The sequence below is a fragment of the Budorcas taxicolor genome, chromosome 5, assembly GCF_023091745.1.
Source record: "Budorcas taxicolor isolate Tak-1 chromosome 5, Takin1.1, whole genome shotgun sequence".
Taxonomy (NCBI): Eukaryota; Metazoa; Chordata; class Mammalia; order Artiodactyla; family Bovidae; genus Budorcas; species Budorcas taxicolor.
In genome coordinates, this window is record NC_068914.1 from 1,920,088 (window position 1) to 1,934,978 (window position 14,891).

A 14,891-nucleotide genomic window follows, 5' to 3' on the forward strand; every position below is an offset into this window, starting at 1 on the left:
GCTGCGAGCTGAGCGGCAGCCGCCAAATGTACATCCCCAAGTCCAAGCCCCCAGAGTGACGGCATCTGGAGGTGGGGCCTTTGGGAGGTTCGTAGGTTCAGACGAGGTCGTGAAGGGGAGGCGCTTATGGCTGAATCCGCATCCTTATAAGATGTGCCCGTGTGAGGACTGAAAACAGACCTACCTACAGGCCAGGAAGAAAGCCTCACCAGAACCTGACCGTGCTGGCGCCCTGATCTCAGACTTTCAGCTTCTGGAACTGTAAGAAAGTAAGTTTCTGTGCTTTAAGCCTCCTGCGCTATGGTATTTTGTTATGACGGCCCTAGCAGACAAAGACAGCAGAGATTTTACGTTACCTCATCTAATCTCTCAATAAGCATATTTGTTTTGCATGTCTAAACTAGGATCCAACTGTCTAATAACTACAAAGCACACCGCTTTTATCCTGACAACGTCTCCCTACATCTTGGCTCTTGTCCAACCCTGTCAGTAAACAGTTCTCTTGGATGAGTCCCTAATCTTCCCTAAGCCCAAATTTACTCTTCTGACATTAACACAACTAAACAGGATTCCCTCTAGAGTGCTTTAGCTGCTCAGAGATTATGCATGAAAGCAAGAAAATAATGCAGAGATTATTTAGAACACAAGAGGTTTTGTTTTTTATTCATCTTCCTGCTCCTAAAAAGTTACCATTACATCATATAAATAAAAAAGCAGAACAAAGTAAAAAAATGAACTATCATTCAGAAGCTCAAGCACCAAGATCTTTGACTTTACAAAGATAAAAAATTCCAATCCTCCTCATCCTTCTTTAATGCTGAACTTAAACGGGGCTGGAGGGCAATGCTAGTTTCTGCCTTAAATTATAAGCTAGTTCTAGCTGGCTCAAAATGCAAAGATCCATTTAGTGTTACATGGAACAAATTTCTAGTGTTTACTGTATTTCAACAACTGTAAATGGCAAAAAACCACTTCTTTCAGAAATCTGCCAAAGAAAAAGACTAATTTTTAACACAAAGTAACTCATAACACTTTTCACAAATACACCAGTCAAAAAAGAGATATTATACGGCATTCAGTATCCCTCTATACTGAGGAAACTTCAAATCTATGTAAATGTACACCAAAAACTCTCCTCAGAAAATCTCCACATTAAAAAAAAAATAGTATTCACCAAGCGCTGTAAGAAAGTAAAAAGAGCCACTGAATTATTACTGTAATATAGTTACGGCAGAATCCGCTCATCATCACAACCTGCTAAAAACCATTTTAAAATGTTGTTTCACACCATTAACATAATGCCAGGGACTTGCTTCAAAAACTCTGGTAGAAAGGAAGAGTGGGGGAAATGCAGGAATGGAAGCAAGACAGTTCATGACTGCTGAGGCGGAAGAGGGGCTATATAAGGACTCATTAGCCGATTCTAAGTCATGTACGGTTGACATTTCTCCACAAGAAAAGCTAAAAAAGGATTACACAATCTTGAAGAACAAATTTAATCCTCATATCCTAAAAATTAAAAAAAAAAGACTAGTACCTTCCAATCTTTGAATTTTCGCTTTCACCGAAATAATAGCTTCAAAGGGTGAAACTCTCAGCTCAAAACAAGTTCCAGTCAGTGTTTCAATGAAGAGCTCCATGGTATCATAAAAAGGAAGTCTGTAGCAAAATGGTCCCACGTTATCTTCATTGAAGAATGGAGGGTCTTTTCTGTTACCCATCACTTGGACTTTTCCAATTCCTCTGGAATATGCTGCAGGCAACTGTATTCCAGTTCTAGCCAAATCAGCTTTGAACAGTGGTTATATATATGGTTGCTCATGTTTTGAGTTTTATACCTAAAAAACAAGAATAATTTTTTTAACAAGCCCTTGTGAAAGTCTCATTCCTCCAGAGATTTTCTGAACAACTCTGGCCTATATCAATCTTCCAGACAGCCCAGAATTCATTTTACTGCTGACTGTGTCTACTCCTAAACTATTCACGATTGTCTTTGAAAGCACTCCCTACCAGCTAGAATGCAAGATTATCAAGAATAGGTGTATTTGCTACATTTTATCTTACTAGAGCTCAGCAGTTACTTATGCATACTACATGCTGAACAATTATACGTCTTCTTGTTAATGATACTTAAACGAATGGTTTCAACATGTAGGTATACATTTGCAAGACCTTGAATGTTATGCACATCCTTTCCTGAAATACACAAGTTGCATTCATAACCCATATAAAGCCTGATGTTATAGCCACTGTACATCTGAATCACACTGAATGGGTAAAACCTCCGAAGTGGGGGAAGAATATCCGGAAGACTAGGCGAACAGAATGGGAACACAAGAGCAGTGCAAAAATCAAGAAGAAAAATGAATGATACATGTTTTACTTTTTTTTTTGCCAAAGCATGTATCACTGAACTCACTGCAATTTTCATTAACAATGTGAGAGAGCACTTATTTTTTTAAAACGTGTGGTTTAATTAATAACCTATATCTCCATTCTGTAGACATGATTTCCACAGGCATCTGAAATCCAAGTACTAGACAGACACCTGAAATCCAACACATCCAAAACTAACCATTTTTTCTACAAACCTCCTTCTTGTCCTAGTCTCCGTCCTGGTACAGAGTGCCACCGTCAACCTAGTCACTCAAGCCAGAAATCTAGGAATCATTCTAGATTTTTTTTCACAATCCTCAAGGTATCCAGATGTGACCAATTCTAACAGGACAACTTAACACTTCTATAATACATGACCCTCTCCAACCTCACTGATTAGGACGTGGTTAAGGCCATAAGTAGCTCTTAATGGAGACATTTTGACAGCCTAGCTGTGGTCTTTGACTCTTGCCCTTCATTCTTCTGATCCATTCTCTAGAATGTCAGTTATCTTTTTTTAAAAAAAGGAAAGTTTAATGAAAACTGGATTAAGGTATCATATCACACAGTTCAGAAATTATTTTATTCTTAATTATATTTAAGCAGGGGGAAAAGGTCACACAAAATTTTAAAATTACTTAATATTTGACTTTAGAATGCACTGCAGTGAAACCACTCATTCAGACTAAATAAGGAAATGAACCTAAGATAGCCTAAAGCCTGAATTTGTTTTCCGCTTAAATAAACTATTTTCAGAGCAGGTTTCGGTTCACAGCAAGATAAAACAGAGAGTACAGAGTTCCTAGAAAGTAGAGTCTCCAAGCACAGAGGACAGTGAAAAAGCTATTTTGAAACTCAACATTCAAAACACTAAGATCATGGCATCCAGTCCCATAACTTCATGGCAAGCAGAAAGGAATAAAGTAGAAACAGTGACAGATTTTATTTTCTTGGGCTCCAAGATCACTGCAGACAGTGACCGCAGTCATGAAATTAAAACACACTTGCTCCTTGGAAGGAAAGTTATGACAAACCTAGACAGCACATTAAAAAGCAGAGACATCACTTTACCAACAAAAGTCTGTATAGTTAAAGCAATGGTTTTTCCAGTAGTCATGTACAGGTGTGAGAGTTGGACCATACAGAAAGCTGAGTGCCAAAGAACTGATGCTTTCGCATTGTGGTGCTGGAGAAGACTCTTGAGAGGCCCTTGGACTTCAAGGAGATCAAACCAGTCGATACGAAAGCAAATCAGCCCTGAATTTTCATTGCGAGGACTGCTGCTGAAGTTGAAGCTCCGAAGCTTTTGCCACCTGATGAAAGAAGCCAACTCCCTGGAAAAGACCCAGATGCTGGGAAGACTGAAGGCAAAAGGAGAAATGGGCGGCAGAGGACACAATGGCTACAGAGCACTGCGGACTCAATCGACATGGATTTGAGCAAACTCTGGGAGGACAGGAAAGGCTGGAGTGCTGGAGTCGGTGTGCTGCAGAGTCAGACACGACTTAGCAACTGAACAACAGAGTTTCCATACACTCTTTGCCCACACACACGCACAGCCTCTCACTACCAACAACTTACCTAAGGGTAGTGTATTTGTTACAATCAATGAACACATTGACACAGCAACATCACTCAAAGCCCACAGTTCACGTTAGGGTTCACTCTTGGTATTGCAAATTCTATCGATTGTAGTAACATCATTATAGTAACACACAGAACAGCTTCACTGCCCTAAAAATCCTTTGTGCTTTGCCTCTTTATCCTTCTCTCCCTTCAATCCCTGGCAACCACTGATCTACTGATCTCTTCACCATCCCCCCAGTTTTGCCTCTTCCTAAGCCTCCCTGGTGGCTCAGAGGTTAAAGCCTCTGCCTGCAATGTGGGAGAACTGAGTTCGATCCCTGGGTCAGGAAGATCCCCTGGAGAAGGAAATGGCAACCCACTCCAGTATTCTTGCCTGGAGAATTCCATGGATGGAGGAGCCTGGTGGGCTACAGTCCATGGGGTCACAAAGAGTCAGACACGACTGAGCAACTTCACTCAAATGTCACACAGTTGGAATCATACGGTATGTAGCCTTTTCAGATCGGCTTCCTTCATTTAGTGATTTGCATTTAAGTTTCATCTACGTTTTTTCATGGGCTGATTCAGCCCATTTCTTTAGAGCACTGAAAAATATTCTGCTGCCTGAATGTACCAAAGTTTATTTATCCATTCCCCTACTGAAGGACACCTCTTGGTTGATTCCCAGTTTTGTCAATTATAAATAAAGCTGCTATAAACATCCACATGCAGGTTTCTGTACTGACGTTAAGTTTTTGACTTATACCAATGAGTATAACTGCTAGATCTTATGGTAAATATGTTTAATTCTTAAGAAACTGTCGAACTGTCTTCCAAAGCGGCTGTTCTACACTGTTTTCCCACCAGCAATGAATAATAGCGCCTACTGCCCTACACCCTCATGAGCATCTGACACGGTCAGTGGTCTGGATTCTGACCATTCCAACAGGCGTGTAATGGGAAGCCTGGCGTGCTGCGATTCACGGGGTCGCAGAGTCGGACGCGACTGAGCTGAACTGAACCAAATGGTATCTCACTGCTTCAATTTGCATTTCACTAATAACATGCAATTTAGAGCACTGCTATCTTGTTATAATGTAGAACTGATCATGTTATTCCTTAGCTCAAGGCCCCACCGTGGCTTCCCACTGTCTACAGATGTGACTCCTTAGAAAGGCTGCCAAGCCCTACTTCATTTATACACGTACCGCATCCCATCCTGCAATACCTCTGGCCTTCTCTCTGCTAATCATTTGCACCTGCAGCTTCAGAATACATGGTCTCTATATCGCTGCTCCTGCTTTCCTCTCCTCACTGCCATCCCCACACCTGGCCGCTTGACAAGCTCCTATGACCTTTCAGGACTCAACTCAAATAGCAGCTGGTCCACAAAGCCTTTTGTGGTTACCCCCCTTCACACTCTGACCTCCATAATACACTGCACCCATTACAATCAGTTTCATTTTTAAGATGGCTTTTTTACTCTACTTAACTGTAAGCTACTTAAGGGAAGAATTTACCACCCCATCACCTAACACAGTATTTTGTACATATTGGTGCACATTAAAAGGTTGTTCAATGAGAAAGTAAATAAATTTTCACCCTCTCAACTGATTTTTGGAACAAAACTATAATACAGGGCTTCCCTTGTGGCTCAGCTGGTAAAGAATCCACCTGCAATGCAAGAGACCCTGGTTCAAGCCCTGGTTTGGGAAGATCCTCTGGAGAAGGGATAGGCTACCCACTCCAGTATTCTGGCCCATATTTAATATAATGAAGTATATTTAACATAATTAACTAACTAGGGAAGCTGAATTGCATTGCGCATATACTGCAAAAGGTCCTGAAGATATGATGGAAGGTAGGCTTTTGCGGGCAGCACAGCTGCTTCACATGCTGTTATACTATCAAAATAATGAGTAATAAATATAACAACACAGAGTGAAAGTGAAGTGGCTCAGTCGTGTCCGACTCTTTGCGACCCCATGGACCATAGCCTACCAGGCTCCTCCGTCCATGGGATTTTCCAAGCAAGTATTGTGCTAATACTACTGCTGGCGATGGTGGTAAAAGATCATTACTTTCACGTAAAAGCCAAATAAATGGCTGTATTGCTCAGGCTGTGTTTCTCATTTCCTTCATACATTCACAGAATAATGAATGTATAAAATGAACCCCAACCCCTTTTTCCATCTCACTGAAATGACTGCTTTTGGATTCAAATTATGACTTTGGGTAGAATGTGGATTCTTAAGAACATACTTATCATGCTATATCAAATAAAAACATACTACAGAATTATCAATGTCTGTACCCTCAAAGCCAAGAGCCCTCTTATCTACCTAGTAAGAGATCTCGTAAGAGAGGTCAGGGGTCAGGAATATTAAACTGAGCATTAGAAAAATAAAGCCATGGGTGACTAGTGCCTGCCCAAGGAATTCAGAGACAAAACATAAAAAGCATTTCTTTCACCACAGTAGACTTCCACAGCAATACCCTGGATATACTAAACAAGGGGTGGGAGAAGGTAACATAAAGACAAATTTGGAGGCCCTTCATCTACAATGAGAATGGATACAGTAATTATGGTCTAAAAAAAACCAGCAACTTAGAAGAGCATCACTGGTACCAGAACAACACTACCACAAACTTGGGTCCTAATCATGCAGTAATTTCCAACATCCAAAAAGAAGCAAGACTGGTAAATAAATTCGAAACTGAAATGTATGCCTCTAAGAAATAATTATACCTTTCCTCAGTAGTAGAAATCACTGCATCAGGACACTTTCTGAAAGTTGTGGGTGAATATGCTTGACTGAGCTTATTATGGAACGCTAAGATGTTGGAAAATGAGGGGCAATGAAGAATCAAAAACAGGATGGAACATGATACAAGGACAGCTTAAAAAAGAAAAAAGCAGAAGAGGAAAAAGAAAGGAAGAATGCAGGGGGAAAAAAAATTCCTTCCAGAATTTTCACCAATAATTTTTTTTAAATGCTTAGCTACTAAGAGTAATGGCAGCAAACATTTCTAAATCAATTTCCAAAATATTTCTCTCGTCTTCTGAAAAAGTTCTTAAAATACAATCACCACAGATGTAAGGGAAATGAAAGAGGTAATGCAGGACCCGTGCTGAGTAATTTCAGTAACTCAAAATCAGCTTTATCTTCTCTGTTCTAAAGAGTATTACTCATAGAAAAGCAGTTCTTTTAAACTCTTCTCCCGACATGAAGAGATCCAGCATATTACGCAGCCCTTAAATATACCAACTTTTAATGAACTGTTTTTAGTAACGTCTGGAAATATCCGTAAGTTTTAAATATAAGCTTCAGAATTAAATCCACCACGTCACGCATCTGTACCCTAAGCTCTGAAATCGGTTTTCCAGCAGGATTGGGAAATTCTTCGGAGCCAAAGCCTTCTCGAGCCTTCAGACATTTGAAGAGGACGGAGTCACCTGCGCAGCCCGTGCTCCTCCAGGATAAACTCCGGCTACGCATACGCACTGGCCCGATCAGGACCGCAGAGGTCAGGCTCCGCGTCCGAGTCGGCGACTCGAAGGGCAGCACCTGTCCGGCGGGCCGGGCGTCCGGCGGGCCGGGCACCCCGCGTCGCGCTCGCGGGGGGACGGAAAGTGGAGAGTCTCCTCCGCCAAGGCAGCCCACCGCGCCGGTCTCGGGGCAGCGGCGGCGAGGGGGCGCAGCCAAGAGGCCAGCGGCAACAGCGCGGCCCGACTCAGCGGCCCGCGGCCCGCGGCGCCCCCCCCGTCCGGCCCGCTCGCCCTCACCGGCTCTCTTCCACTCGCCCGCCCGCCCGCAGGTCTTTAAGGAGGCGCGGCCCCACGAGCGACGCTGCTGCAGGCACCGGGGGGAAACGCTCCGCCGCCGCCGCGACCCCGCCCCTTTGTGACACTGCGTACCAATCGCCCGCCGGCGCTCGCGTCGCCCTCCAATCAGTGGGGTCGGGGGCGGGACCTGACCGCCGGATGCCGGCGGTTGCTCGGGAGCCCAGGCTTCTTTCGCGTTCGGTGGTGGTTGTCGGTTAGGAGAAGCCCGGATGTTAATCCTTTATTACTAACAATGGCCGCCTGACCAGGGCCAAAGCGGGCGACCGGAGAACAGTCGCACAGCCTTCTGGGAACAATAGGGTTGGCCTCTGGCCGGACGAGGGTGCGGACAGCACCTTTACCGAGACCAGCCTAAGGCGCTCTTAGAGGTGCCTGACTTGCTGGAGCCAGAGCCCCAGTCGATGGTCTTCCAAGAAGCTGTGCACTTCTAGTGCGGCCCAGGAGGGATGCCTTGAGTGGACTCTTCTCCACGCACTTCCCTGTCCCCTAACGTTTCTAGCCCTGCCTACCTCATCAGAAACGTGGGGCCATTGCCATGGCTGGTTGAAAGCAAGGGGGAAAGAAAACAAGCTCTGTAGGTCTTAACCATTTTTTCCTCATCCAACCTACTGAGAATTGTGTAGAGTTGAAATTGAGTGGGTACTTTGGGTTGTTTAACTGCAGTGTTGGGTATGCCCAGCCAGCCAGCCAGCCTCTTGTGTTTGCTAATTCTCAAGCTGCTGAGCTCAGTGTACACCACAACAGACAAGCCTTTCAGCCTGACATGGGCCTCCATTGCTTTTTCTCATTTCCCATAGATGTTCTATATCCAGCCCTTACAGTTTTCCAACTATCCTGGCCTACTGTCTTACTAGGTGGATTAGTTAGCTGACAATAAAAGTAATCTCCCTCTCACAGAAGCTTTTACTAATCCTCGTCTTTTGACTCAGAGGAACCAGTCTGAAATGAACTGCAGTATCTAATCTTTGTCACCCATCCTTTCTCATTCTCTGAGACCCTACCCCCCAATTTATCTCCACAATTCAGAAAATTGAGAATACACTGAAGTTTATGAGGAGGTACTGGGCTTTCACACATCTTCAGGCTGTCTCGCCAATGATTCCTTCTTAAATTCTAATACTGAGTAGATTGGAGCTCCTTGAGGAACAAGATAAGATTATCTTTGTAGACAGCCTATGATGGAGTGAATCTTACTGAATCAAACCTTAGCTTCCGAACCTGCCTCCCCTCTCAGTCAGGAGAACTGAGAAAACAAGCTAGAGAGTCAGGCCAAATGAGCTGATGTCAATGTATAGCAATAGCCACAATACTGTAATTAGCCTCCAATTAAAAAAAAAAAAAAAAAAAGCCTTGGGTTCCAACTCTGGAAGCCAATTCATTCATCATCATCATCATCATCTACCAAGTTTCAAGTGCCAGATGGTTCATGAGGATCTCTGCATATTCTCTCCCATAACAACCCTGCAAGGTTGGTACTGAGGCCCCTACATGACAAAGAAGGAAATAACTAAGGTAAAACAAATTGCCTACACTCAAAACAGTTCTAAGTGGCAGATTTAAATATAGGTCTCAATATAAAAGTCCAAACTTGTTCCACTGTGCTACTTTGCTTCCAGATTTTGCTTCATCTGTGAAACGAGGGCAGGATCTATCTGGTCGAGTTATGGAGACTGAATGTGTGTGCGCATGCTCACCAGGTCCAACTCTTTGCAACCCCATGGACTGTAGCCCCCCAGGCTCCTCTGTACCTGGAATTTTCCAAGCAAGAATACTGGAAGAGGTTGCTACTTCCTCCTCCAGGGGATCTTCCCAACCCAGGGATCAAACCCACATCTCTTGCATCTCCTGCACTGGTAGATTGATTCTTTACCACTTGAAAATGGGAACAGTGCCAACCATTGAACCAGGAAGTGTTAAGTTTCCTCCCCCTTTCAAGCATCTCAAAATAGCAATTTGCATATTTTCTAACTCTACTGTCTCTTGAATTCCCTGGAATCAGTCCTAACGGTGGGTCAGCAGATTTTATCATTCCAAAAGAAACACATGTTTAACAAATGCTTACTGAGTGACACACTGGGCTCTGACTCAAGAGCATACAAGTAACTCTGAATGCAAATAACCTAAGGCACAGAAGGAAGACGCCTTAAATGGGTCGGGAAAAGGAACAGGAAACCAGTATGTACCGTCTGGGTCATTCTCAGCAGAGAAGGACAAACAGCTGATCTGTGACAGCTATACAAAATCTCTTGAGAATAAGCAATTCTCAATTCAACTTTAAAGTATCCAAGAAAGAAGAAGTGGCTTCAGAATGGGTGAAGCCAACTGGGTCTGCTTACAAGATTGCACCACATTACGGACTGAAAGCTCATGAGCGAGAGAGCACCGCACAGGAAACCAGACTGGGAGTGTCAGCCATCCACGGTGGGCAGCAGTCTAGAACGTTCCCATCAGTGAGGAGCTCTGCGGAACAGTGGCGCTCTAGAAGTTGACACGCCCACCCTCAGCATTTCTCCCTACCACTATCTGGGTTCCTTCCGCCTCTTTCAAAAATAACGCAAAGCTCCAAAGAGTGGAATGCATTACAAGAGTCAGCAAACTGTTTCTGTAAAGGGCCACAAAGGACACATCTTAGACTCTGTGAGCCATCCAGTCTCTGATACGACTGTCAGCTCTGGCATTTGCCTCCTAAGAGTGAAAACAGCCATCAGTTCAGTCGCTCCGTTGTGTCTGGCTCTTTGCAACCCCATGGACTGCAGCATGCCAGGACTCCCTGTCCATCACCAACTCCCAGAAAAATGAATGGGTATGACTGCCTTCCAGTAAAACTCTATTTACAAAAATAAATAAATACGTAAACTGTAGAGGACTGTAGTTTGCCAACTCACTGTAGTGGACCTGGAAGGTATCTTCAAAATTCAGTGGAATGAGAGGAAACCTGCTCTCCTAGCATAAAGACACATGAAGTATATAATCTCTCATCCTCTTCTCCTATCTAGTGCCCAGGCTCTAAGTTAGGGCTCCCATATATTTAGGGAAGACTTCTGGTCATGTCAGGCATTTGCTTCCTCTGGGAGTCTCTACCCACCCATGAAAGGCACAAATAGGTTTCTTCTCTTAAGAGACCCTAAACCATGGCCCTACCAAGGCTAATCAAAATATGGTTTTAAAAAAATAGTAACACTGTGAAACATTTATTTTTGTTTGCAGAATTAAGCATGATTTTAAAACCAGTACAGAAAAATATTAAGTATGCTGGGTAAGAGGTGAGCAAGCTGTTTCAGTATCTGTTTTCTATAATTCAGTTAAGGAGCACAGAAGACAGCATCACTGACTCAAGGATGTAGCTGAAAGATACCCTGGACACTCTACTGGCCTCCAAAGGCATTCAAGGGGTCATCAAATATGTTGGAAACCTTCTGTCCGGATCTTGATTCAGTCACTGCCTGTGAAGATCCACTTTTTGATTTGGTTGTCTTAGTCTGGATACCAGAGGAGAAGATATCATCTTTAAAAATGGGGGGAAAAAAAAAAAAAGAGTCACAGAATAGGCAAGAAAATGAGTGCTTTTAAGACATATCTACACAAACCAGCAAAGACTCAAGTCTGATAACAGCATGGGATGCCTAAAACCACTAAGAGGAAGCTAAGCCTCTAAGTCTCCCGTCCTGACTCTGCTACTTAACCAAGTTCTCTGATCACATACAAGTGACAGTTTCTCTCTTGAGTATAAATTTCTCAGCTACAAAGCCATGCGTGCACATGCAGGCGAGGAAAAGGAGAGCTAATCTCAAATCCAGCCCGTGACCTTACCATCTGTGACATTACACTTATTTCTACACTACATTCTTTTCCCTTTGGATTTGAAAAGGAAAAGGCACTAAAAATAAGCAAAGGGAAAAACCCAATCTCAGTCTTTCAGAATAAATACACCAATTTGCAGGATCTCAATGCCAAAAATGCAGTCTTTAGCCTACTTTAGATGACTGCCAGGGGCCACAGTAAGGTAAAAGTTAAACTAGACTTCAAGTTAAATTAGACTTCACAGTCAAGCTCTAGGCTCTTCACCGCTATGATATATATCAACTTTCTTGACGTCCATCATAACAAAAGATGGTTTCACCAAAATGACTAGTCGATGTACTTATCCACCTTCAGTCTATCTCAGGAATACAGAACAGGTCAAAGGAAACCAACAAGGGAACATCTTTCAGGAAAAGGGTCAACACGAAGATAGCAAGAGAAACGTCAAGTCACTGAACGGTGATGACTCTCTCTGTCATGTACAGAAAACCAAACTTACCTGTATCATCGTCAAATATAGACTTAGCTTCCACTTTCTTTTTAGACTTTTCTTTTGGTTTTACAGTTAGGTCAGCAAAGATATCAATGTTATCATCAAACAAGTTGGAGTCAAATGTTCTTTCCTTCTCTCTTGTTTTTTGTGAGGGTTTAATTGCTTCTGTAGCAAATATATCATCCTTGTAAGCCAAAAAACAACCAAAACAATTTTTAATCAAGGTTATTTTTTTTCATTACATACATTCATTTCGACAAATTGCACAAATGCCAACTGCCACGGTATTCTGTAACAGCCACGTGAGCTGCTCCTCTGTCTGGAGAGTACTACTCCAAATCTCTGCCTGGCAAAGTCCTTTTTATTCTTCCAGGTCCCAGCTAAAACACAAGCTGTACCGAGAGCCCTTCTCTGCCAGTGCTACCTGGAGAAGCACCTCCCACACCAATCCACCACTCTGCCCCCCACTGCCCTGAGTTGTTTCCAGACACTTAACATTACCTGGAAACGTTACTTGTATGCTGCCCTGTCTGATCCAGTTCCCCTCCCTGAGCACTCTGGGGAGCGGAGCATGGGTCTTGATTCATCTTCTGCATCCAGTATCCAGATGCTCAATAAACATCTGCCTAATGACATCCAGTACCCAGATGCTCAATAAACATCTGCCTAACGACATCCAGTATCCAGATGCTCAATAAACATCTGCCAAAAGATATCCAGTACCCAGATGCTCAATAAAAACGTGCCTAACGACATCCAGTACCCAGACGCCCAATAAACATCTGCCTAACGACATCCAGTACCCAGACGCTCAATAAACATCTGCCTAACGACATCCAGTATCCAGACGCTCAATAAACATCTGCCAAAAGACATCCAGTACCTAGATGCTCAATAAATATCTGCCTAACGACATCTAGTATCCAGACACTCAATAAACATCTGCCTAACGACATCCAGTACCCAGATGCTCAATAAACATCTGCCTAACGACATCCAGTACCCAGATGCTCAATAAACATCTGCCTAACGACATCCAGTACCCAGATGCTCAATAAACATCTGCCTAACAACATCCAGTACCCAGATGCTCAATAAACATCTGCCTAACGACATCCAGTACCCAGATGCTCAATAAACATCTGCCTAACGACATCCAGTATCCAGACGCTAAATAAACATCTCCTGAAGAGTATCACTCAAGGCCTGCCTTGTTGTCTGCGTTAAATCATCACCTCCTGCCATGGCCTGTTTCCCCCAGGAAACAGATTAAACATCCAAGCTGTAGAGATACCACTTTATGTATGCTGATTGCAATAACATCTGTATAAAAATGATAAAAATCAAGACTTGTGTCAATGGTAATGGCCAAGAACAAAACAGAAAATCACTTCTGAATAAGTTTCAGTTATTTAATGAGAGAAAGAAAGTGAAAGTCGCTCAGTCATATCGGAGTCTTTGTGACCCCATGGACTATAGAGTCCAGGCCAGAATACTGGAGTGGGTAGCCATTTCCTTCTCCAGGGGATCTTCCCAACCCAGGGATCGAACCCAGGTCTCCTGCACTGCAGGTGGACTCTTCACTGTCTAAGCCACCAGGGAAGCCCTAATAAGGTAACCTAGTAAGAGAACCTGTGTATAATTACTAAGCAAGCAGATACTGAGCAGCAACAAAGCAGCTTTAATGTACCCTATGGTTCAAATGAGCCAATCGCATATCTTCCTTAACAAGGAACCAGGCACAAATGTATTTTTATGTCCTATTACCTCAAATATATCTTGTGCTTTTGAGATATCCTGTTGACTGTTGGATTTTGACCCATTCTTCTTGCCTTTCTGGTCTGTAAACAGATCGTCCTCATCTTCCAGGAGAGGGAAAGGATTTGTTTTCTTTGCTGGTTTTGGTTTAACAGACTGAAAGAGATCATCATCACTGCCCGCCTCACCGAGAGCAGGGAACATGGGGCTTCTGTCTTTACTTCCCTCCCCCAGGTTGGCCAGGCTGCCGGCTGCCTTCGCCTTGGTATTTCTTCTTCCTGAGGACTGAGATGCAATGCCTTTGGAAAAGATATCCACAGAATCAAACAGATCATCCTCAGGAGGCTGACCCACAGATTTCGCAAATGGGCCACTGTTCATTCCAGGCACAGGACCACCTGCCCACGTTGGAGTGGCAGCTGCCACTGCTTCTTCAGAGGTGTGTGCTCCACCAGCTGCCCTCAGCGGTGGCTGACGACCATCTGGTGATGTGGTGCCATCTGCCAACTGCGCCACAAATCCCGTGGGGGAACCCATATCCTCGGCCTCAGTGGACTCCTGGGCAGCCAGCTGCCGGGCGGCACGCGTCTGCGGTCTGCGCTTCCCTCTCACTTTGACCCGGGTCTGCAATGGCAAGAACCACATGGTGACCTGATGGTTTTTTAAAAGCTGCTCCAAGGTAACCTAGCAAATGGCCAACAACTCAAAATACTGTAAGGTTGTCTGGTCCATTTCAATTAAGATACTATTTAATATACAGACAAGGTTATTTGTGCAAGATTTCCAAAGGCATTTAACAGCTCCTACTACTCCAAGACTAGATCATTCTTAATCCTTTAGCACCCCCCATTTTTGAGTCTTTTAAGGACAGTTTTTGTTCAATTTGATAAAGGCTTCCCTTACCTAGAGGCCACACTACTCTGTGTCCCACAGAGCTCCCTGGGCCCTACTCTGCCCTAGTTTAAATGCAGATATCTTTCAAAACAAGAAAGAATCAGGGGGATTCTGGCAATAAGCTTTCTTGGGGCTAATCAAAAATCAGGCTCCAAA

At 43.6% G+C, this 14,891-nt stretch overlaps 2 protein-coding genes across 8 annotated transcripts in view; both read right to left on the minus strand.

Annotated features, from left to right (window-relative positions):
- The window catches only part of ZFAND4 (zinc finger AN1-type containing 4), a 57,055-nt gene extending 49,479 nt beyond the window's left edge, over positions 1-7,576 (minus strand). Inside the window, exons 1-2 of the mRNA XM_052640032.1 lie at positions 7,305-7,576; positions 1,538-1,838 (exon numbers count right to left, since the gene is read on the minus strand). Of these exons, the coding sequence (XP_052495992.1) occupies positions 1,538-1,721 (184 nt within the window). The 5' untranslated portion in view covers positions 1,722-1,838; positions 7,305-7,576. The remainder of the gene's footprint in view (positions 1-1,537; positions 1,839-7,304) is intronic.
- A 3,395-nt stretch (positions 7,577-10,971) lies between these two features.
- WASHC2A (WASH complex subunit 2A) overlaps positions 10,972-14,891 on the minus strand; it is a 46,413-nt gene continuing 42,493 nt past the window's right edge. For 4 of the 7 annotated variants that reach the window (XM_052640796.1, XM_052640799.1, XM_052640797.1 and 1 more), the window contains 3 exons: positions 13,851-14,492; positions 12,090-12,267; positions 10,972-11,294 (listed from right to left, as the gene is read on the minus strand). In XM_052640796.1, the coding sequence (XP_052496756.1) occupies positions 11,155-11,294; positions 12,090-12,267; positions 13,851-14,492 (960 nt within the window). In that variant the 3' untranslated portion in view covers positions 10,972-11,154. The remainder of the gene's footprint in view (positions 11,295-12,089; positions 12,268-13,850; positions 14,493-14,891) is intronic. The other 3 variants (XM_052640800.1, XM_052640798.1, XM_052640795.1) reach the window with 1 other exon arrangement.